General features: G+C 38.3%; 1 protein-coding gene across 2 annotated transcripts in view; it reads right to left on the reverse strand.

Moving 5' to 3' along the window:
• The window catches only part of tws (protein phosphatase 2 regulatory subunit tws), a 533,883-nt gene that overhangs the window by 212,887 nt on the left and 296,323 nt on the right, over positions 1-24,673 (reverse strand). For both annotated transcript variants that reach the window (XM_090373490.1, XM_090373489.1), the window contains one exon: positions 16,720-16,885. In XM_090373490.1, coding sequence (XP_090229616.1) covers positions 16,720-16,885 — 166 coding nt within the window. The remainder of the gene's footprint in view (positions 1-16,719; positions 16,886-24,673) is intronic.

Raw genomic sequence — 24,673 nt, forward strand, 5'->3', positions numbered from 1 at the left:
TACTCAGCTGTTGATTTGGTTTTTAGGAAAGTTGGATCATATGCAGTTAATGCAGAATGGTGAGCAAAAGATTCTGCAAGGATGTTTGCAATATCCTCGGGAAAGGTTATCTCATGTCCTTTATAGTTGATGATTGAGGAAGGAACTGATGGAAACTTTCCAGTAAGGCTTCTTATTTTTCACCAGATTAGTCCCACACTTGTGTCTTTAGTGACAATTGGAGCAAAACGAATGCAAGATTCTTTTTTAGCTTTTTGACGGATGTAATGGGCATGGGCTTTAAGTTTCTTATAGATAATAAGGTTGGGAGTGGTTGGATTCTTTCTAAAATGATTCCATGCCTTGTTCTTTTCTTTCTTAGCAGTGTTATATGCTGAATTCCACCAATAGTTTTTGCGTTTGGATCCTTTATTTGAAGTCTGAGGAATGGCAATAGCAGCAGCTGCCAACATCTGGCCTGTAATGGTTTAACAGAGTCATCTATGGGGTGATGTCAGATAATATCATCATCTAGTGTAATGCTGGGTGTATATTTATTCCGGTCAGCTTTTGAGAATTTCCATTTAGTTTGAGTGCTTACTGGTAAGTTTCTCCTTTTGCAGAGTTTACAGATTATAGGAAAATGGTCAATATTTAATGGGTAGTCTAAAACTATCCAATCGATATTGGGGAATAATGTTCATGAGCATATTGAGAGATCTATAGCAGAGGTTGAGCCTGTCGGAAAATGGAAATAGGTATGACAGCCTGTGTTAAGCAGTGTGAGATTATGTTTCACAAGAAAATCTTCCCTTATGCATCCCCGGTTGTCTGTCTGTAAAGATCCCCATAACTGCTGTAGTGCATCAAAATCACCCAACACACAGAGAGGAGAGGGTAGTTGTATGATGAGATCGTCTAGATTGGTTTGTGAGTAGATCTGATTTGGTGAGGTATATATTGATACAAGAGTAAGCGTTATTCCAAGAGCAAGGTGTACTGCAACTACTTCTAAAGAGGTTTGTAGAGGAATATGTCTGGAAGTGATTTTATTGTCAATCTATATAGCCACACCACCATGTGAACTATGGATAGTGATCCTGTCGTGCCTGTACAGTGTCTAGTTTTTAAGTGAAAGTGTCACTTTGGGAGAGAGTAGACAGATGCCTACTGGATGATGTTGATTTATCAAATAGTGAATATCTTCAATGTTGCTATGGAAACCTCTACAATTCTATTGAATCAACTGATCCATTATTCAGCTTTTCAAGTAGGAGATGATTCTGAATGTTTTTAGAGGCGATCTGTTCATACCGTTCCAATTTTATTTTTTATTTTCTCGGGAAAGTGGGTCATGGAGTATCCATGTCTTCCTCAGCATGTATTTCTAAGACTATTTCATCATTGTTAGAGGTGTTACCGATTTCCATATCTGCGGTTAGAGTCTTTTGTGGTTTAGGATTTCTCAAACTCTCAGTAACTGAACGTGATGAAGTAATAGTTGGTGGTACGGTGTGTGATTTATTATTTGCTTATTCTTTTTCATGTTCTTTAGGGGATTCCAGTGGACTCGCTAGAAGAACTCGAGCCTAGTTGGAAATGGATGTAGCTGGTGGTATGGAAACTTCAGTTTGAGTTCCTCCCGATTTATATTTCTGTGTTGCAGCTGCATATGACAGTTTTGGTACAGTGAGTAAAACTCGTTTCCTTCCTTCTTGGTAAGTCACTTTGTTTTCTATTTTATACTTTCATATTCTCTTTCCTGTTTTCCAGGTTTCACAGACTTTTGAGTAAGCTGGATAGCTACCCTTACAATTTGAACATACTGGTGTTTGTGCTGGGCAGTCTGTCTGGGTGTGTTCCTTGGATCCGTAGTTGGGGAACACTGAAATCATTCTACAAACTGAGCATGGCCAAATTTTTGGCACTGGAAGCACCTGAGAGGATTAGGGATATAAGGTCGGACATAGCAGTTGAGATATCCAGCCTTAACTGTAGCTGGCAGGGTTCCTGTTGAAAAGGTCAGTATAACACTATATGTCGGAACCAGTTCACCGTTTTTCTTGATTTAAATTCTCTTTGCCTGTACAACGTTTTGGTCCTGTAGCTCTTGGACTAATTCCTCTTCAGAAAGATTTATTACGTCCCACTAGGAGAGCATGCCTTTAGAGGTATTAGATTGGCATGAGGAGTTACTGTGACACGAATATCTGCAAAGTTTGATATGCTGAGTAAGGTTTCAGAGTGCCTACTATTAAGGGTCTCTATAAGTAGATCTCCAGAGCAGTCTTTTCATTTTAGATAGTCCGGCAGCATTCTCGAGACATTTCTCGATAAGAAATGGAGAAAGTGCACCTATCGGTTGACTTGTTTGAGAATGTATTATAAAGAACAGTGGTGATTCCTTTTTGGATCCTTGATAAGAAATGGAGAAAGTGCACCTATCGGTTGACTTGTTTGAGAATGTATTATAAAGAACAGTAGTGATTCCTTTTTGGATCCTTCTGTTCTTTGTCTCTTGGGATGGGAAGTATCAAAATTGTCTGATCTGTCCTTCAACAAGTTGATCCATGGGATTCAACAGACGGATAACCTTTTTCGTGATCCATGATAGCACCTTTTAGCCCTTGACAGAGAACCTTTTCTGCCAAGGTTACTGGCCCGCCATGGGTAAGCAGGAGCGGTGCTGCTAAAGTGACCAAGCAGTATATAAGTTAGTAAGTTAATTTAAAAGGAAAGAAATGTGTTTTTCCTTTCTGAAACTTGCTTGCAATTCGTAAGACAAAGTTGTCTATTAATTAATAGGAAAGTAAGAGAACTTTTAAAACTGAAAAAAAAAAAAACTATGTTTCTGAAAACGCTCTATAAATCACTCAGAGAATCGCTTGATCACTATAACGGTTGGCACCTATTGCTGAGGTATGTCCAGTTGGGAGCTGTATGTGAGTGTGTACATCAGTATTGAGTATGAGGAGGCTTTGTGCCTCTAGAAAGCTTTCAACGAGTCAACCATGTGTGTAGTTTAGGATTGCCCCATAAGGGGCGGTGCCCATTAAAATCCACTAATATACAGGGAGGTTGAAGTATCTGTATGAAGATCTTTTAAAGATTAAGTATGGTTTGGTGGTAGGTAAATTGAGACAAGTGTTATTGAAATATGGAGAGTGATATGAACAGCAATAGCTTCTATTTCAGTTTGAAGTGGAATATGTTTAGTTGCGATCTTTGAATTTATCAGGTTGGTTGGTCGGTCAGCGCATTAGCAACTAAGGCTATAATGCGCCAAAACGTGGTCATAAAAATTAAAACTTTCAGTAGCCTAATGAATTAGGTCACTAAGTCAAGGTATAAAAACAAGTATAAACTGTAAAAGACAAATATCAGTAAACAAGTAACAATAACAAGGTAGATTTTTTAAATATCAGTAAAATGGTTTCCTGATTTCAAAAAGCTAAAAACAGCAGACACATGGTCATTGTCAGATAAAATCTGACTGAGTGTATACGGCTCAGTCAGATGGTTAAAAGCAGTAAAACGTATATTACTAAAAACTGGACAGTCAATTAAAAAGTGTCTGATTGATAATCCTGCCATTGGGAGTATATCTTTTGGTGTACTATTTTCCTGTAGTCTGTATAGGAGACTGACAGGCAGCGATTATTATTGGGAATTGCTGTTTGGCTGCGGTGTCATCCAAATCATTTCCCCTAATCCCAATGTAGCTGTGAATCAATCAGAAGCAGCTTTCATATTCACGTTCATGGAAAAATTGAATCTTCTGCTGAATGTAAGACAGAACTGGATGAGAATTATATCTCACAGTTATTAAAGCCTGTAACACGGTGAGAGAATCGGAATATAAAAGGAACCGTTGGTATTGGCATTTACTAATATGATCCAAGGCTAACTGTATAGCGTGCAGCTCTGCAGTAAATATGCTGCATTCAGAGAGAATCTGATCCGATGTGGTGGTGTCTGTAAAGACAGCAGCAGAACCCACATATGATTCCGAATTCGAGCCGTATGTGTAAACTGGCACGAAGTCAGAATGTTCAGCTTGGTGTGCTGAATAAAGCTGCAGGTAGACAGATGATGGAGTGTACGACTTCCCCCAATTTCTAAGGGACAAGTCACATGCTGGAACATGAGCATGCCAGGGTGGAAGGGGTTGCTTTGGTGTCTACCTTGATCTTAAGTTCTTTGGGTAGCTCTTGGAGACTAATACCAAAAGGACGATTGGCAGTCTTACGGGTGTTGTACAAATTTCCCCATCGTCGCTCAAAAACAAATGGCCACGTAGGATGGTCTGGAGGGATTTTAGTTTTAACGCATACTTTAGAGACAACTGCTTGTGTCGGAGCGATAATGGTGGTTTGTTTGCTTCGACGTATAAGCTCCGAACAGGAGATGTTCGATATGTTCCAAAAGCGATGCGGAGAGCCTTATGATGGACAGGATCCAGCCATCGAAGTGCACTGTCTCTGGCCGAATTGTATACCAGGGACCCGTAAACTAGTCTGGATCGTACAAGCGCACGGTAAAGCCGTAGAAGGGTGCATCCGTCCGCACACCAAGATGTAGAGGAGAGAGAGCAGAGAATATTCAAGCCTCTTGTGCATTTTGTACGGAGTTGACGGATGTGATCCACAAAGGTCAGCTTTTTATAAAATACGAGTCCCAATAATTTTGTGTCTGCCACTACTGGAATAGCATTTTGTCCAAGCCTTAAATCATGTTCAGGATGAAGATTACGCTTACGACAAAAGTGTACGCAAATCGTCTTCTGTGGCGAGAACGTGAAACCATTAGATTGTGCCAAGGAATTTAGGCGATCAATGGCTTTTTGCAGTTGTCTTTCAAAAACCCTCATGTTGCATGACTGACAAAATATGCTAAAATCATCAATATAGAAGGCACTGTTTACAGTTGGAGGAAGTTTTCTGTGATGGAATTTACTTTGATGGTGAAAAGCGTGACACTTAATACTGATCCTTGAGGTACTACCTCCTCTTGGCTGAAGGAACGAGAGAGTGAGGATCCCACACGAACTTGGAAAGATCGATTGGCTAAAAAGTTTTTAATAAAAATGGGGAAATGCCATCTAAGACCAATTATTCCTACAATGGAATTGCAACAGCCTCTATGCTGGTTGTCACTAGCAAGCACTGAACTGGGGTCTGGTTGCCCACAAGGATAGCCACTCCTCCAGGAGCAGGATCATCCGCAATTCAATCCTTGTGAAAAAGCTATGCAAATCTTTTAAGATGCCAAATCTCCAAGTTGTGTCATACGCTTTCTCCATACCAAAGAATACAGACACTAAATGTTCATGTTTTAGGAAAGAATCCCGGATGGTTGTTTCTAGTCTAATTAGATGGTCCAGAGTGGACCGGTTCCTTCGGAAGCCGCACCGAATGTGGGAGAGGTCATTTGATTCTAAATACCATATTAAACGAAAATTAACCATTCTCTCCAGGATTTTGCACATACAGCTAGTCAGAGCAATATTACGATAATTAGTAGTGACTTTCGGATCCTTTCCTGGCTTAGCAAAGGCAAGAAAGATTGCCTTGCGCCAGGAATCCGGAAACTGCCCTTCGATAAAGATTCTGTTATATAGAAGGAGCAGATAGTCCATAGATTTTGGTGAAAGATGCTTAATCATTTCATAATGGATGCCATCTGGTCCAACAGCACTTGCTTTGGAAAGAATGAGAACTCTTTTCAGTTCCTGTATAGTGAATGACCCGTTGTAGTGATAAACGCTCTTAGACTTAAAATAAATAGCGTGCCTGTTTTTCGATTTTATGTTTCAGGACCAGGAACTCTGGGGAATACGAAGATGTTGCAGAGATGTTAGAGAATGTTTCTCCAAGAAAATTGTCTATTGCAGTTGGATCTGCAATAGTGTATCCATTATAATCTAGGACTGAAGAAGGGTGGGATATATATTTTCCCTTAATTTTCTGGATTTTATCCCAGACCAACTTAGTACTAGTGAATTGAGTAATTGACGAAGTAAAACAGATCCACGATTCCTTTTGACTCTGACGGCGGCTGTAGCGTGCTTTGGCTCGTGCGCATTTAAAGGCTATAACTTTGATTCAAGTTTTTTGCTGGTGTGCATTGTGAATTCCACCATGGTTTGGGAAATGGTGTAAACCGGGCAGATGTTTTTGGGATGGCATTCACAGCTGCTTGAACGATATTTTCTATGATGTACGTTACTGCATCATTGATAGGCTCCTGACTGATGGCACTCAGGTCAAAATTTGCCTGATGTTGGAAGGCAGTCCAGTCAGTCTGATCTGTCTTCCACTGTGGTAACCTGAAAGGAAGATACGGTCTCCCACTGTGTAACGCGGTTATCACAGGGAAGTGATCACCTCCATATGGGTTCTCTTCCACTTCCCAAGTGAGTGAAGGGGAGCAGATAGAGAGATCAATGGCAGAAAACATACGGGTTGGCATGTGGAAGGTTTTGGTCCAATATTTAGAAGGGAAAGGTCATTGTCATTTAGCATACACTCTATGACTCGTACCTATGGGGTAGTGCTAGCATCAATTCTATTGATGCTAGCACTACCCCATAGGGTGTTATGTCCATTAAAATCCCCGAGAAGTAAGAAAGGGAGAGGTAACTGCGTTACAAGATCATCGAGATCTTCCTGGGAGATGTCAGTCCCATGTGGCAAATAAATAGAGCAGACGGTTAATAAAAATCGCACAGTAAGGCGAATTGCAACAGCCTCTATGCTGGTTGTAACTAGCAAGCGCTGAACTGGGGTCTGGTTGCCCACTAGGATAGCCACTGCTCCAGGAGCAGGACCATCCGCAAGTCAATCCTTGTGAAATATTTTAATGCTATGCATGGTGGGATCCTCATTTGCCTTTAGATAAGTCTCCTGCAAGCAAAAGCAAACTGGCTCATGCTTTTGCAAGAGGGCCTTGATGTCATCAGTATTTCGCTGGAATCCACGACAATTCCATTGTAGGAATTTAGCCATTATTTTGGCTTGGTGGGTCCATCAGGCGGCTTCCGAGGTGCTGAGGGCTTACTTTTGTCAGTCTTGGATTTATCTTTTTTGGGGAAGAATGGATGCTATCCCCATGTCCATTTCTTCGTCCGCAAAGAGTTCCAAGACTGATTCATCCGGTACCTCCTTGTCCTCTACATCCATTGTTTCTGTTATTACTGGTGGCTCTTTACCACTTGGTTTTGGTAGTGGTGGAGCACTAGGAGGTACGGATATAGGAGAGTTGCAGCTGACTGTGTTTTTTTGGTGGGCTTTTGTGAACTCAATAAATAGCGTGCAATCGGAGTGAATGACTCTCTTGGTGGTAGAGTCATCTCTGTTTGTTTACCAATAGTGCACTTCTGAGTGTATGAAGGCTTCCCGCTATTTATTGGTTGTATGCATTTTCTAGCCTCTGTTTTCAGTTTTTGGATCTCTTTTTCGTCCTTCCACCTCTGGCATGCTCTGGAGTAGGCAGGATTCTCTTGTTGGCAATTTACACAGATCGGTTTGGAAGCTGAACTTTCCTTGCTCTCGTGATGTTCCGTACCACATCGAGCACAGGCAGGGTTACCACGAAAAGCCGTTTGTGAGTAGCCGTATTTTTGGCATGTAAAACACCTCGGTGGGTTTGGGATGTAAAGGCTCACTGGGCAGTTTAAGTAGCCTGCCTTGATGGAACTTGGAGGCTTTCTTTGCAGTTTGGACAAACAGGGGTTTTGACAGAGCAATCCACTTGAGTGTTATCTTTTGAGCTGTAGAGGGAACACACGGCCTCACCTCTACATGCCTGCTGCGAATGCCCGTATTTCTGGCATTTGAAGCAGCGAACGGGATTTGGGATATATGGTCTAATACGACAATTCAAATAGCCAGCTTTAATTGAGGATGGTAAGTCTGGCGTACTGAATATTAAAATGATGGATCTCGTTGGAGTGAGATTTCCATCTTTTTTAGTCATAATCCGTTTCACATTTGTAACTTTTTGACTACTTAGTTCTTGAAGTAGCTCTTCTTCGGAGACTGTAATTAGGTCCCACTCACTGATTACACCCTTTGATGAATTTAAGGTTCTGTGTGGAGTAATTGATACTGTGAGCCCACAAAATGATGTTGTGTTTAAGAGCCGCTCAGAATGTTTAGCGGTGGCAGTTTCAATGAGGAGATCTCCGGATTGTAGTCTTTTCACCATTTTTGGTGATCCAGTAATTGATTCCAAATATTTTTGAATCAAGAATGGTGATAATTTTCCTAAAGTTTGGGAGGACAAAGAATGAATTACCAAGAAATTTGGTAATTCAAATTTGGTAAATTTGGTAAAATTTGGTAATAAAATTTGGTTCCCTTCTAAGCCTTTTGGGGTTGTTTGTGTCACGGTCGTTGTCAGGAATTTCTGACCTTGAGCTTGATGGTTCTAAAGGTGGATAACTATTCATATCCATGTTAGCTCCTTTTGGCCCTGGGGTTATATTTTTACCGCCAAGATTACCGGCCCCGCCACGGGGAGGCAGGAGCAGTGCCGCTTGTGGCCAAGCGTATAGGTTAGTACAGTTAGTAAGATGAATTAAATTAAAGAAAAAGGTTCTTTCCTTCTTCTGGGCTCTTTTCTTAGTGCTTTTAAGAAAGAAGGGCTACTTAACGGAAAAGTTTAATAAGCAAGGGAGAAAACAAAAGAGAACCTTGTCGCTTAGAGAAAAACACTTTTCAATCGCACGAGAATCGCTTGGCACCCGGGGCCATATGTTAGTGCGGAATATTCTGCAATTGCACTGATTATGGTTTTCATTATTTGTTTTGGAGAAGTTTTCAGAATGTTCCCTAGATGCTGTTTTGTTTTAAATCTTTCAAACTTTTCATTTTTGGGATAACATAGTTTACCAGCATCCATCTCTTCACCTGCAAAAATATTGAGGTGGATGGTTACCTTTGAAATTGTCTGCATGATTGGCCACTCCTGTCTCCATTTAGTTGATACTGCTTCTGGCTTATGACATTACATTTTTCTTGAAGGGTTTTCGTTTCTGTGTATTTTGCACCAGCAGGTAAGGATGGTAGTGTGTTGGTGTGTTTCTCTTGATGTTTTAGCTGGGATGTTATAAGTAGTGCTCATGCCCAGTCTGAAATAGACTTCTTTGCAGGAATTGTGACATCTCTTTGGGTCTGTCTCTATCTTACACTGATTTCTTATGACATGTGCACAAGAGGATCTGTTTATGAAAGTTGGAAGTACCATTCTCTTGGATTCTTGGTGTGTGAGAGAATTTCCTATTTTATATCACTGTTTCTGCTTTTCACTTTTCCAATATTCACAGTTCTTGAAATAGGCGGAATAGTCCCCCTTGCAGTTTGGACATTTCCACTGCTTGGCTGGGAAGTTCTGATTGGTGTGATCCTGAGGAACAGATAGCAACTCCATGGCATTCCATTTGTGAATGTCCATATTTTTGGAATTTTAAGCTGGAGAGAGGACATGGAATGTATGGTCTGATGTTACAATTTACATATCTGGCCTTAACAGATGTAAATGGTTTGGGAGTATTAAAAGTCAGTATGAGATTTCCAGTTGGGGTAAGTGTCCCATCTCTAGTTACTTTAATCCTTCTCACAGCTATGACACCTTGATCTTCCAGCTCATTTTTAAATTTCTTCTTGTGGAGATGATAACGTCCATTCAGAAATTACTCCTTTTGATGTGTTTAGGGTATTATGGGGAGAGATCTTTACTGGGATCACACCAAAAGTTGTCATTTGAAGCATTCTTTCTGTATGTTTTACACTTGCTGTCTTGACTAGCATGTCACCTGATTTGAGTCACTTGACATTTTTGTATGGTGTTCCAGCCGTATTGGCTGGAACACCATACAAACCATACTTCACCATACTTCTATACATTTCTGGATGACAAATGCCAACAGTTTTCCTACAGGTAGTTGTCATTGAATGAAGGACTATAAAAGTAGGTGTACAAAGTGATGTCATGTCCTTTTTTTGTCTCTTGTTATCCTCATTTTCCCGACTCAAAGGAGTCAGATCTGTGTGATCTGTGGTTGTGATGTTAGGATCACTGATGTTTGCTCCTTTTAGCCCTGGGAGTGAGAGCTTTTCCTCTCAGGCTTCTGGATCTGCCACAGGGAGGTACTAGCTGTGCTGTCTAGTGACGAGGCACAAGTAGATTAGTAGTTATTGGAATTAGTACATAAATAAATGAAAGAAAGGTGTTTTTCCTTTCTTAGGAACTTTTGTGCTGATACTTTCAGCACACACACACACATATATATATAGAGCAGGCCTCCGTTATAACGCGGTTCGCTTTACGCTGATTCGCTATAACGCTGTTCTTATATTATAACCCGTATCTGACTATAATGCTTTCACAGATCACTATAACGCTCTTTTACACATTGCATTTTTGGCATATCTAACGAAATTGTTTCATTTGATGGAGTCGATAGCTTGAAAATGAATATCAAAACAGCATTAAAACGTTTCCCACGCTGACTTGAGAAATTTTCTCGCACGCTGATTTAATTGCAGTACAGTGACTTGTTATGTAGTTCCGAGATCAACATTTTAAAAAATGATCAAGTATATTGTTTGTAATATTAGCGTTATATGCATTTATCCGAAGTCTAGTCATCACTCAGTACAGTATTAGACATTGTGCGGAACGGACAGTTTACTCGAACATTGCATCATAATTAATGCAACCAACGCAGTTACATTTTTGAAGAGTTAATAATGGCCGATAAGAAGGAAAAAGCAACAATGTCTGGGCGCAGTATGAAGACTATAAATGTAAGAAAAATACTGAATTTGAAAATTAAATTAGACGTTTTGAAGCGAATCGATTCCGGTCAACGACAAGCGGATGTATGCCATAATTTAGGACTTGCAAGTTTAACTGTAAGAACAATTATAAAAAAATAAAGAATTAATTTTAGCAGCGGGAAAGATGGCTGTTCCACTGGAAGCAACTAGGGTTAGACTGTCTATTAGGATTGAAATGGAAAGACTAACTAATTTTATTGAAGATAATATCCAATGCAAAATTCAGTTAAGTTAAATATTATAAAAAAAAAGAGAGAGAGATTAGCCAATGTGATGATCTGAATAAAACTCATCTAAAAAAAAAAAAAAAAATGTGGAACCATTTAAAACTAGTAAGGGCTGGTTGAATAGATTTAAAATCCAGGGAGAAGCCGCAAGTGCAGGAGAAGCCGAAACTTTCAAAAAAGAACTTGTTAAAATTATTGAAGAGGGGTATTATGTGTTATACTTCTCAACAAGTTTTTAACATAGATGAAGCAGGACTTTTGTGGAAACGAATGCCTAAAAGAAGTTTCAATTCCAATTAAAATTTATCATTTTAATTGGAATTTTAAGTTTAATTTTGATACATAAGTAGTTACCACATAATTATATACGTATGTAATGCAGAATATTTTATATGTACAAATATTTGAATATTAAATATTCTGACTGACATTTGTACATCTTTTCACTACCGTTTATTATTGATCAGGAAATATCCTATGGCACCAAATGCAACTCACAAATACATATGTTACCTTATGGGAATGCGGCGCTCGCTTAGCGCGGATTCACTTAGCGCTCTGTTTTTCCGGAACGGATTATCACCGTTAAGCGGGGGTCACCTGTATATATATATACAGTCGATTCCGGTTATTTGGGACACATCGGGACTAGTGCATTTTGGCCCGATTAAGCGGCTGCCCCAATTATCCGAAGTTTCATGTAAATAGTTAAAAATACAATGTACCCCCCCCCCTTTACAATTGGTTCACTGTAAAATCAAATAATGTTACAACGAACTCAACATAGTAAAGTACCGTTCACTATACGATGTGTAGTAAGCGGTGTCATTGTGATCACATTTGTGAATTGAATTTTAATTCTCTTAAACGGCGATTCTAATTAGCAAAAATAGGAGGAAATTTATCCACAGACTATAAAAGTAAAGATATATTAAGCACAAATTTACCTTTTATTACCTTACCAATTAAATGATACGTGAAAATCAGAATAATTAATACGTACTGTAATATGTACATACAAACCAGTTGACATTTCTGTTCACTGACATTTGTGGGTGGGGGTTAAAATTTAAAACAGTAATAAGCAATCAATAACAAAGAACACGACACACACAAATTGCAAGTAGCACGATATGCACAAGTGAGAACGGAGTAACGAGTTACGAAGCTTTAAAAATAGGAACGAAGAGAAGAGTCTGAAAATTAATTTTCTTTATATGATTGAAGATTCCATGGAAGTGTAAACACATTTCACCATAATAACCCAGAGAATTCCAGCTGACTTTACTATCTGTTTATGATAGATTGCACTAACAGAAAAGCCCAATAAACAGGTGACTGCTAATTGTTTTATGGTTGTGACCTTCAGAAATCTGACTGAACCACGTGTACGGTCGGAGACAATCGTAGGGTAATCTCCAGTGCTGCGGTCTCCTGCCCCGATTAAATGGCATGTTGTCCCAATTAAGTGAAGTAAACCCTGGCTATCTTCTCGACTGGGTTCTGTTCTTTAAGATTTGCCACAAATAAATTCATTTCTTGCATTCAGACTTTTTTCCAGAAAACCTTGGTATGGTGAGCAATGAGAATGATTACATCAAGACACGGATCATAAATAAATAGTAGCAGCCCCTAGGTGCCAGTATTTGAAATCCCCCAAAGAATTGAAAAATTTCATTGAACGAGAAGCCCAAAAAATTCTGCAGCACCTCAGGTTGTTGTTGTTATTTGTTTTTAGGAGCATTAGCAACTAAGGCCATAATTGCTCCAGTGGTCATTCCCTGACCTTTCCGCATCCTCCGTCCTCCGTATTTGGTGATCATGGGCTCGAACCCCGGTCTAATCAAGAAGCGTGTGCTACGCACTACTGCTCCTGCCCACCTGGCTACAGAAGTGCCTCAGCACCTTAGGATCCCAAGCTAATCTAAATGTACTACTGATTAATAAACATGAAAAAAAATCACTTCTTTGTTTCTTGTCAACCTGACCTATGCTTGTTAGTGGTTATCTGTGCCTCTTTCAAAAAAATTCTCTCACTTGGAAATGAAGTTGCAACTATGCAAAATGAATTTTGGACTAATATGAAAAGCCTATGACATATTATTTTGTTTTCTTCCTGCTAATTTAACATATTTTTCTGCCTTGAAAGAAGATGTTGGTGTTTCAATACAGTTCAGAAATGATGGATGCTTCAGAATTTTCTATTTGAAAATTATTTTAAACCAACTAGATGGAATGTTTAAGTACAGCTGCATGTGATGCAAAAAATATAAAATAATTTAAAAATCCAAAAGTAACAACTGGGTTAGGAATTCTTATAAATTGCTTAGAAAGGGGGGGGGGGGGAGAGAACAAGCTACTGGGCAATATGCAGTACAGCAATACCTTGTTTAACACGGCTTCAAACAGCACGGGTTTCACTACAACACGGTTTTCAATTAAGTTTAAGTCGAAAATTTATTGTACATATTAAAACTCATTCAATAGCCTAGACAGGTACTATACATATATGCTGCATTGTCATAGCCAGGTACTATACATATATGCTGCACTGTCATAGCCAGGTGCTATACATATATGCTGCATTGTCATAGCCAGGTGCTATACATATATGCTGCACTGTCATAGCCAGGTACTATACATATATGCTGCGGTGCCAACTCTATTGTCTACCCTGCACATGGTACTTTAGCTCCCTACAGGCAGTCAGCTGCAATGTGCAACAGTGTTCAGTATTCTTAATCCCGTCCTGATGAGACGACAATGATAGTTTTTCAAACTTTTCATTTCAAAATTTATTTTTTACCCCCTTAAATACGATCAAAAATATATCTGCATCTTGGCTAGAAATCACTGCCAACAACATGCGTTCTGTTTGGCAGTATGATTTGCCTCATTTGCTAAATGATTTCACTGGTTTTGACTTGGAATTCGAAACTTTGGACACTGCCAATGTACATGACTGTATTGACTGACATGCAAATGACTTAGATAACGCAACTCTCCTTGAAATTGACGAGGAAACTGCATATGCAGAAGAGTAAAATAATTCTGAAGTGGATAACACTGAAGTGCCACCAAAACAATTTTCAACAGAAGAACTGGAAAGTTTTTTTGGGGGGGGGGGGATGGGAGGGGGTTGACATGGCCTGCGAGGCCATTAAGAATGGAGATCCGAATGTTGAACGTAGCATCGAGATACGGCAAATTTTACAAGATGAGATTCGATGCTACAAAGACGTGTACGCCGAGAAAAAGAAGAGATGGCTTCACCAGACTTCATTATTGAAATACTTAAAGAAAACAACTGCTTTTTTAAAGTTTTTTCTCATCTATCATGATGAGAAAATTTAATAATTTAATAAAATTAAAAATTTAATAAAAATTTAATAAAATTTTTGCAATTTTTTTTAAAATTTCAAATCCTTTTGACTATCAAGTGCAAATTGTTTATAGATTTATTATAATTTGTTTATAGACTGTTTCTCTGGTACGCATTCAATTAAAATCCATTATAAGTATACCTCAATCAGCACGGTTTCACATAACACGGAAGTTTCGGTACCAATTATCAGTGCTATGCGGGGTATTGCTGTATTTAACTGAATAAATGTTCTGTTTCAAAGGATAGAATGGTATGGTTATTTGTAATCAAAAACCATTAATTCACTTAAAACTGGCTAGTCCTCCCTGATAGTTTAATGGGCTTGTTTGTTTGTTTTAGGGTTTTATGGCGCATTAGCATCTAAGGCTATAATGCGCCAAGTCAAAAGGATGTAGAATATAAAACTATAAAATTAAAATTATTTGTATATTATTGTAAAATAATATACGATATAAAACGTTCATATAGCATAAAACGATAAAAATATTTTAGATAGAATTATTTAGATTAATAAGTTGTAAAAACTTAAAAATAGCTGACACTTTGTCATTGTCTGAGTGTATAAGGTTCAGACAGATGGCTAAAACATAAACGGCGGTCATTATAAAAGGACGGACATTCAATTAAAATATGACGGACTGTTAAAATGGTGTCACAATTTCTACACATAGGACGATCGTCTGCCCTCAGCAAATAGCAGTGTGTCAAGTGACAATGCCCTATGCGGAGTCGAGATAGAACAACTTCCTCCTTTCGGTTCCTGCGCAGACTAGACTGCCAATGTTCAATTACAGGCTTAATCTCATATAACTTGTTTGTAATCTGTCCATGCCATGAGTGTTGCCATTGGGATACCAGTTTCTTTCGAATTACCGGCCTGTAGTCTGTATAGGGGACTAACAGGCAAGAGTTAAATAGGTTTGCTGATTTGGCTGCAGTGTCTGCCAAATCATTTCCTGAGATCCCAATGTGGCCTGGGATCCAGCAGAAACGAACATCAAATTTGAATTGTGCAAGAAAATGCAGCTTCTGCTGTATCCGGGTCAGGACAGGATGAGGGTTGAACCTCATCGATGATAAAGCCTGCAATGAACTCAGAGAATCGGTATATATAATATATTTTTTGTGGTGGGTGGTTCGTATACGATCTAAGGCTAGCTCAACCGGATGCAGCTCTGCAGTGAACACACTGCATTCGTTGGATATCTGCTCAGATACCGTGGTGTCTGGGAAAACAGCTGCAGATCCGACAGACATTTCTGACCTCGAGCCATCTGTGTAGATGGGCAAGAAGTCAGCATGTTCAGAGCGATCAGCTAAAAAGAGCTGCAGGTAGACGGTGGACGAAGTATTGTCCTTTCTCCAATTGTTAAGGGAGAAGTTGCAGTTTGGGACACGAGCATGCCAGGGTGGAAAAGGTTGCCCTGGTGATGGGGCAACATTGTCTAATGTGATGTTCAAATCATTGAGTAGCCTTTGGATGCGAATACCGAATGGTTGATTGGCAGTCTGGCGAATGTTGTACAGATTTTCCCAACGTGGCTCAAAAACGGGTGTCCACGTCGGATAGTCTGGCAGGGATTTCAGTTTTAAAGCATACTGTAGAGACAACTGTTTCCTGCGAAGCGATAACGAGGGCTCATTCGCTTTGACATAGAGGCTGTGGACAGGAGAAGTTCGAAATGCTCCAGTGGCAGTACGGATCGCCTGATGGTGGATGGGATCCAGCCATCGGAGTACGCTGAGTCTAGAGGATGCGTATACCTGGCACCCGTAATCTAACTTAGATCGTACGAGTACACGATAGAGGCGCAAAAGGGTACATCGGTCAGCGCCCCAAGAATGTGAGGAGATTGCACGTAATTGACGGATGTGTTCTAGAACCTTCATCAGGTCACTGTTGAGTCCCCCTTGAGTGGAGAAATTTTTGAGGCCTTGAAGGGGGAGGGGATGCTGAAAGAACAGTTTAAGAAAAAAGCTATTCAAAATTAAGCTTTATATAATGTCAGAAATAATCCTTATTTTTTAAATGGATTAACAATTTTACCTGGCTTAAACTGTAATCAGATGGAGATTTAACTGTATATTTAAGAGAAATAGAAGGCGACAGTAGTTATATCTTGTACTGTCACCTTCTAAAAGCAAATAAAGACTGAAATTAAATTTTCATAATTTTAGAAAGGGTTAACCATTTTAGCTAAAACTAAAAGGTAGAGATACAAATTCTCAGTATACCAATAAGACAAATAATAAACTAGAGAAACAAGCTAAAATATTTCTTTACCATTCGTAGATAACAGGAAATGAGCAGGGTTCTTCCTTTTCAACCACCTGATTTTGTTTATTTTCTCTTCTATTTCTAAACTCTTCAAATAATCAAATTCTGGTTCATGGCTTTGAAACGTGCTATAAACATTATATTCTCCTCTTCTTGGTACAGATTGTTTGGACTATGTGTGTATATATATATACATGTACATATATATAAGAAAAACATTTTAAACATTACAGAGAAAATCATATGTAGTATATAAAATATTAAGTGGACAACACAATAATTCTTTTAAAATAACTTGTTTTTCCAGACTGTTAAATACTAATACATTGAAATTATTATAATGTTGACAATTAACCAAGTAAATGGATAAATAAAAAATCAATATAGTTTACTTAAAACAGTGCAAATGTGAACATATATAAAATATGCCCCTTCTATACCATCTATTTTCTGTGTCTATACAGGTGCAACATCTGCAAACTGGGCCTTTAGGAGTCAGAGATGATTTTTGTTGAATAAATTTAACCAGGATAAATAATCAACTGTCAAAATCCAAGCACAATCAAATGGAGAGCTTGCTGGTTTTGACATTAGCCACATGGTGCAAGGAAGCCTTAAACTTTTTGTTGCACCACAAAAATAAAAAAATAAAATAATAATACCACTACTAATAACAATAATAATAAAAACACTTCTTATATGTTCCATTCTGCTTACAAGCAGTGATCCAGACAGCTGAATTTTTCCAAGCTGGCACACTCCACCAACAATGGAGGTTAACTTATTCCAATGATTTACAACTCATTATGTAAAAGAAAGCTTCCTATTATCTAGTTAATGCCTTTCTTCATAACCTGAATTTATGACCGCTAGTTCAGAATTGTAAAAATTTCACCTTCATTCATTTTACTATCCCCTTTCAGAGCTCTGCAGAGAGCATTGTTGTTGTTCACAAGGGCCAGCTGGGCCATATTGTGCGTGTTTGGAGGCAAAAACTGTATGAGTAAATCTTCATATTATGATTATATAAATTTATCACTTCCATGATCAAGTGGCAGGATGTTTGCATGTGTCAATGAAGGCTGAGACTATGCCATTGGGAGCATATACTCCTAGCAGGGTCACCCAGGGTGGACAGATAAAAAAGCTAAAAAGGACAGATATAAAAGCTAAGACACCAGGCTAAATCGATCCAAAATCTTTCGACCTACTGGACCTGCATGGCAGATTATGGTCCATTCCCTCAACATGGCTTCACAACAAAATAAACAGCCTTCTCTCTATGGAGGCCTGCAACCTACTATCTACAGGCAGTGGGAAGACAAGCTCAATGTCAGTAGGTGCTAAGAATCACCGAGGTTGAGCAGGCTGCCTATGGAATTTAGACACTGGAACATTAACATTCGGTCTATGAGTACAGACACGAGCACCCAGGAACCAAGAACTTCTGCTTTATCACTTAAACATCAGTTTCACCAGACTGTAAAAATTTCATTACAGCCAAAGACATTCAGACATTTGGGCCTTGACCTGTACTTGTGTCATTGTAAATTATTATTATTATTTTTTTTATGGGCTACATGTAACTTAATGTTTTTAATATTACACTGAAGACATCTCTTCAGCACCATGAAAGGCTACAGATTCATCCAAGACCTGAAAGACACCAGTAGTAGGAGCGAAGTAACTTGCTTCAAAATTAGAACACAAGTTCATTGGTGAAGACAGGATATTAGAGCTGGAAAAGGAATTAGAAAATGTGAATTGGAATATCATCGGTTTGGCTGAAACAAGAAGAAATTAATTACTTATAAGTTTATCAAGTGGAAATCTGCTGTACACCAATGGAAACAGCGACAGGAGCGAAAGTGGAGTTGGCTTTCTGGTCCATAAAGATATAAAAAACAACATTTTGGAATTCAAAAGTACATCACCAAGGGTGTCAAGGCTGATACTCAAGATTTCTAAGAGGTACAAGCTGAAGATTATAATGATTTATGCACCAACATCGAGCCATGATGATGAAGAGGTTGAAGAAATGTACACCGAAATTGAGAGTCTTCTAGATGACCAGAAAACCCACTACATTATCATTATGGGGGACTTCAATGCTAAGGTTGGAAAGAGACCAAACAGTGCAGAAAGGGAAACTATAGGAAATTTTGGAATTAGTGAAAGAAATGAAAGAAAGAGGTGAAAGTCTTGTGGAATTTGCAGAATCGTGAGGATTGTCAGTAATGAACACTTTTTTCAAGAAAAGGGCAAACAGAGAGTGGACATGGAAGAGCCCAAATGGATTAAGAACTAATGAAATTGACTTCATCCTCACTAACAGAAGATATATCGTGTATGATGTTACCGTACTGAACAAGGTAAATGTTGGAAGTCATCACAGAATGGTAAGATGCACATTTGATACAGATGTAAAAAAACAAAGGAAAAAACTGACTCGAGTAAATAATACAAAGGTGTTTAAGATAACAGAAGAGGAGAAAAACCAGTATGTACTGGAACTTAGGAACAAGTTTGAGCTTCTGCAGACTGCTCAGGACCAAGATATCGACGAGGAATATTACAACTTTCTGAAAGTCATAAAGCCCAAGAAACCTATAAGTCAAAAGAAATCCAAAGAAGAAAAAATTAGTCAAGAAACACTTGTCATGATGAACTGAAAACGACAAATGAAGAGCAAGATAAACACTGAAAAGGGCAAAATTCACATACTGTGTTATGCAAAGCCATTAAAAAGAGACTCAGAGAGGACATAAGCAGATTTAACACAAGAAAAGTAGAACAAGCTTTAAGGGAAAACAAAAATAATAATATAAATATAAATAATAATAAAAATAATAAAGAAAGACAAATGATGGTAGATGACTTTCATCAACCGGTGAAATACCACCACTTTGCTTATTGGAGGCTTGAAGTGGTGAAACTCATGTTTAGCCTCTAGAGCAAAGTTTCCGGCATCCCCCTACCCCCATACTTCTCCTTCAACCCATGCACGGTACTAAGTACTATAGGTTTTGATACCTTTCGTGTTTGGGGTTTTCATAAAAAAAAAAAAAAATTGATACTGAAACTGAAGAATACCGATGGTGTACTTAAAAATAGCAGAGAAGGCACAATTCAAATAGCAGAAGACTACTATAGAGAATTATACAAGGATCGAGGGAATGATGCCAGCAGTGGGAAAGATGGAGCGCAAATTAGTAATACATACAACATACCCAATATCCTTCCTGATGAGGTAGAACATGCAATGAAGAAAATGAAGAATTAGAAAGCCCTGGGGGAAGATGAAGTTACTGGAGAGTTGTTAAAATTGGGAGGAAGAGACATGACACAAAAACTGACAAGGCTCTTCACAAAATGCATTAGAAAAGGTGTGATGCCTAAGGAGTGGAATAATGCAATCATAGTTTTGCTGCATAAGAAAGGAAATAAATCATAAATTGGAAATTATAGACCAATTAGGTGTTATCCCATCTACAAGTTGTTCACAAGGGTCATTACTAACAGATTACAAAGAATACTTGATGAGAAGCAACTGAAAGTGCAAGCTGGCTTTAGGACAGAATTCTCAACTATGGATCACCTTCACATAATATTACAGCTAATGGAGAAAGCAAATGAATATAAAACACCATTATGCCTGGCATTTGTGTATTATGAAAAGGCATTTGACTCGATACAGCATAAGGCAATATTTCGGCAAAGACAAGGCATAGATACCCCATATATTATGATTTTGAAGAAAATATATGAGAACACTTACCTCCGAAGTTGTTTACAGCTGCCCTTGAGGACACTTTCAGAAGATTAGATTGGTCACAGAAAGGAGTCAATGTGAATGGAGAGTACCTAAACCATTTACGATTTGCAGATGACACTGTGGTCATAAGCCACATTCCCAAAGAATTAGATGAAAATCTTAGTCAGTTATGCAGAGTAAGTAAGGATTTTGGAATAAAGATGAATATGGATAAAACAAAAGTAATGATGAACAAGTATGCCAAAGAAGGGGATATAATAATTGAAAAGGTGGTCATATACTTATCTGGGACAAGTCATTGGCTGTAATAATGATAAATGGCTGGAAGTCAAGAAAAGAATAAAATTTGGATTAATTGCATTCAGGAAATATAGTCACATACTGAGGAGCAATATCCCAATTTATCTGAAACACTGACCATGACTTATGGTCAATGTTTCAGGTCTCCCCATGATGACTTATGGAAGTGAAACTTGGGCACTCACCAAAAGAATGGAAGAGAAGCTGAGAACGACACAGCAAAGAATGGAACGAATTATATTGGGAATCAGACTGTTAGATAAGAAGAGAAACACATGGATTAGGCAGAAAACTCGAGTAAAGGACATTCTTATCAAAAATAAAGAACTAAAATGGTCTTGGGCAGGACACATAGCTCGAAGACATGATAACAGATGGACTAAGAAAATAACAGAATGGTACCCAAGAGGAGCTAGAAAAAAAGCTGGAAGACAATGATGGAGATGGACAGACGAAATTCATGAGCTTTGGGTAGTAAATGGATGGCTGTTGCTCAGAAGGAACTGGAAAGTTGCCGGAGAGGCATTCATCCTGCAATGGATTGAAAATGGCTGATGATGATGACTGTTAAAATTGGGAATGATAGCGCTTCTGTAAATCCACACTGCATACATAATTTTCTGAATCAGCAATAGAACTTCCTGTCATTGTCCACAGATTCCCTTGCTCTTCAGCTTTCCTTAAATGAAGCTGATAACTCTGCTTCCACAGAGAATTTTCTATATTTGAAATAATCAATAATGACCTCTTTGATTATGCCCACCACTATTGTTGTTCTTGGTATTAAGTTTAATAACACAAGGCTCCCGAGGCCAAATTGTGTCAGTTCATAGTTTATTTTGTATATCTTATAAGAATTGAATTACAGTAGAGCATCGATAATCCGAACTAACTGGAACAGGGTTAGTTCGGACATCATATTTGTTTAGATTTTCACGCTCTTCAAAAATACTGTTCTGGAAACTAAAAAGAAGGTTTAGCAAGTTTAGAAATAAAAACACTAAGTTGTACTTATGTATTTTTATTCATAGGTAACAAAACAAATGGAAATTTCGTCCAAAACAACACACATTTATAGACCTTTAACAAAAATAATTACTTATTATTTGCTGCACCATATTCGAACTTCGTTTCTTTGCTGCCAGATCTCTAACTCTTTTCAGCAAGAGTATATGAGTTGGACAGTATTCATTTTGTTGCTCGTACCAAGTCATTGCACTCTCTCTAGAACGCTGAATGCTTCGGCATGCTTAGGCACAGTGTTGAAGTCTTCATTCATATCATTTTCAGGAGCTCCAATTTCTTTTACGTTCATAATTTCATTTTCATTAAAAACAGGAAACCTCATAGCACCAATATCATTTTCCAGCCACGCCCTCGCATTACCTTCATCGCAATCTTCAAACCCAGGGATCAACTGAAACAAGCTGAGTATCTCATACAGTATTTGTTCCCCATCTTCAGTTTGAATCTGCTCATCTACAGTTTCTTCTGCAACATGCCAGATTTTTCCAAGCATTTTTTAAATTTTGCACATGAGTGATTCTCACGAATCAGCTAACATGTAGCAGCTGTCCTTGAGACCAGAGGTTCCCAAACTTTCTCATTTCACGGCTCCCTTAGTGTCTCAGTAATTTTTTCACTGCACCACTAGGCCAAAAGAAATACCTAACTGTCAGGTATTTCTTTTACTACTTGTTTTTCTTAGGTACTGCTTAATAAACAGAACGGTTAGGTCCTAACAGTTCCGTTTATTAAGTAATTAGGTCCTAACAACTTAGTAGCCATTTGAAAAAATAATACACAAAAACTGAAAGAAAAAATAATATTTTTATTTCATTCTTAAATAACCACAATTACTTACTAATGGCATGTGTACACCTTTTAGGGACTGCACAACTTTTCAAACCTTGTAATAAGACTGGACACTGCCACCCTCATTTCCTGTTCCACATTAATTTTCATGTGATACTTGCTTTTTAACACAGCAACTGCCGAAAGTCCAGCCTTGCAGAGATATGAAGTCGCAAATGGAATTAGGATTTGCTGAGCTTCAGCACTTAGCAGCGGATATTTATTTTTGTTGATATCCAAACCTCATTTAGTTCCATGCTGCCAAATTATGTTTTTCAAGTCTTGTCACACGACAGCTCAATAAGATTTTCTTCTGCAGAGGTAAATTCGATTGGGGCCTTAGCCTTGCATGAATCTTGCATCCATGCAAAGTTCTCCATATATTCTGGAAAGTATTTTTCAAAACAGTCAATGAGCTGTGTTAGTTCTCTTCAAATACAGATTTAAGTTCGTGGGTCAAATAAACATCACTGGATGTAACAAACTGCAGCAACATGGGGAAACAGTCTTTGCAACCATCTTTATTTAATTATCTTCTCCATAGCAGTAAATTTTTTCTGAAGGCTAACACCTTCTCAGCAAGTTTTTCAGAATGTGCGTGTTGCTACCCTGCAGCGAAAGATTCAACACATTCAGTTTTTCGAAGAGATCGCACAGGTATGATAATTTTGACAAAAAAAAATCATTAAATTATAAGAGGAAACCTCATACCTCTTTAGTAGGACTGTAATTCTCTCGACACTCAATCACGGATGAATGTATTATTATATGAACCCACCACCACCTACTTAGTCTTAAATAAACCAAATTAAAAATAGCTACTAATTAAAATCCTCATGCATTCAATTCTCATATCACACCAAGCACATCGAGAGGAGCCATGGACAGTCAGCGGCCACCATCCCAAAAAAAAAAAAAAAAACCAACCAATACTGCATGCTACCATGAGAATTGAAAAACAATTCTCACAAAAAATCTTAAAACCACGAAACAAATATTCATCAATACACAAACAATTTAAATTTTAAAACCGTTTACAACTTCTTCAAAAAAAAATCAGTATCCAAGAAGTTTTTGGTACACTCATGTTCTTCTTCTTCGATAAAAGAGTAGAGTTCCCGTCATAATTCGAACCCACGGGACAATACATTGCCAAAGGAGAGCCATCAGGAGCTACAGTAGTATTACAACCAAGATGTGTGCTCAGATCCCATATCCTCACACAGTTTTTAAGAAACCCTGCCTTCTGTGGCTGAGTTTTTATAAAGTTCACCACTTTCAACACACTTTCCATGACTAGGTTCAGTGCAGGAATCAGTTGCTGTTGTTGTGGGTGGTTTCATGGTGCATAAGCTACTTTGGCTATAATGCACCTATTTGTTTATTATAAAAAAGAAATCAGAAAGTCTCGTACAGTCTGAAAAGTCCTTAATCAGAAAAGATTAAAAATTCCAGTTTGCTTGAGGAAACAGAAAAATTCAGAAATATTGGCTTTGTCACCAATCAAATTCTCTAGAATTATTGGCTGATGAAGGTTAACCAGCGTTTGCTGGGTTGAAATTCTGTCTTGTTTATAATAGAGGCAGTCAAGGAGAATGTGTTTAACAGTCATATTTATATAACAATGTGGATAATGTGGTGGATCATTTCCTGTGAGTAGATGAAGGTGGCTTAGGTGAGTATGACCTATTGTTGCACGTGAAAGGATTATTTCTTCTTGTTTTGATTTACGGACACTGGAGTTCCAGATTTTCGGATCCTTTTTAATCTGAAAGAGTTTATTATTAGTTTGAGAATGCCATAGTGCTGTCCATTCTGATAGGCATGCAGCATGAATCATTATGCATAGTCTGATTCTGGAACAGGGATATTGGTTAAATCTAAGGTGGTTGGGTTTTTGCAGCTTTTTCGGCCAGTTCTTTGCCCAAAATACCAGAATGTGCTGGTATCCAACAGAATGTAACTAGTTGGTGGCGTTCTTCAATCTGCAGTAATAATATTCTAATAACAGGGTGAATTTTATCTGAGGAA

This window comes from Mastigoproctus giganteus, chromosome 5 (assembly GCF_048544385.1).
Source record: "Mastigoproctus giganteus isolate SK-2022 chromosome 5, ASM4854438v1, whole genome shotgun sequence".
Lineage (NCBI taxonomy): Eukaryota > Metazoa > Arthropoda > Arachnida > Uropygi > Thelyphonidae > Mastigoproctus > Mastigoproctus giganteus.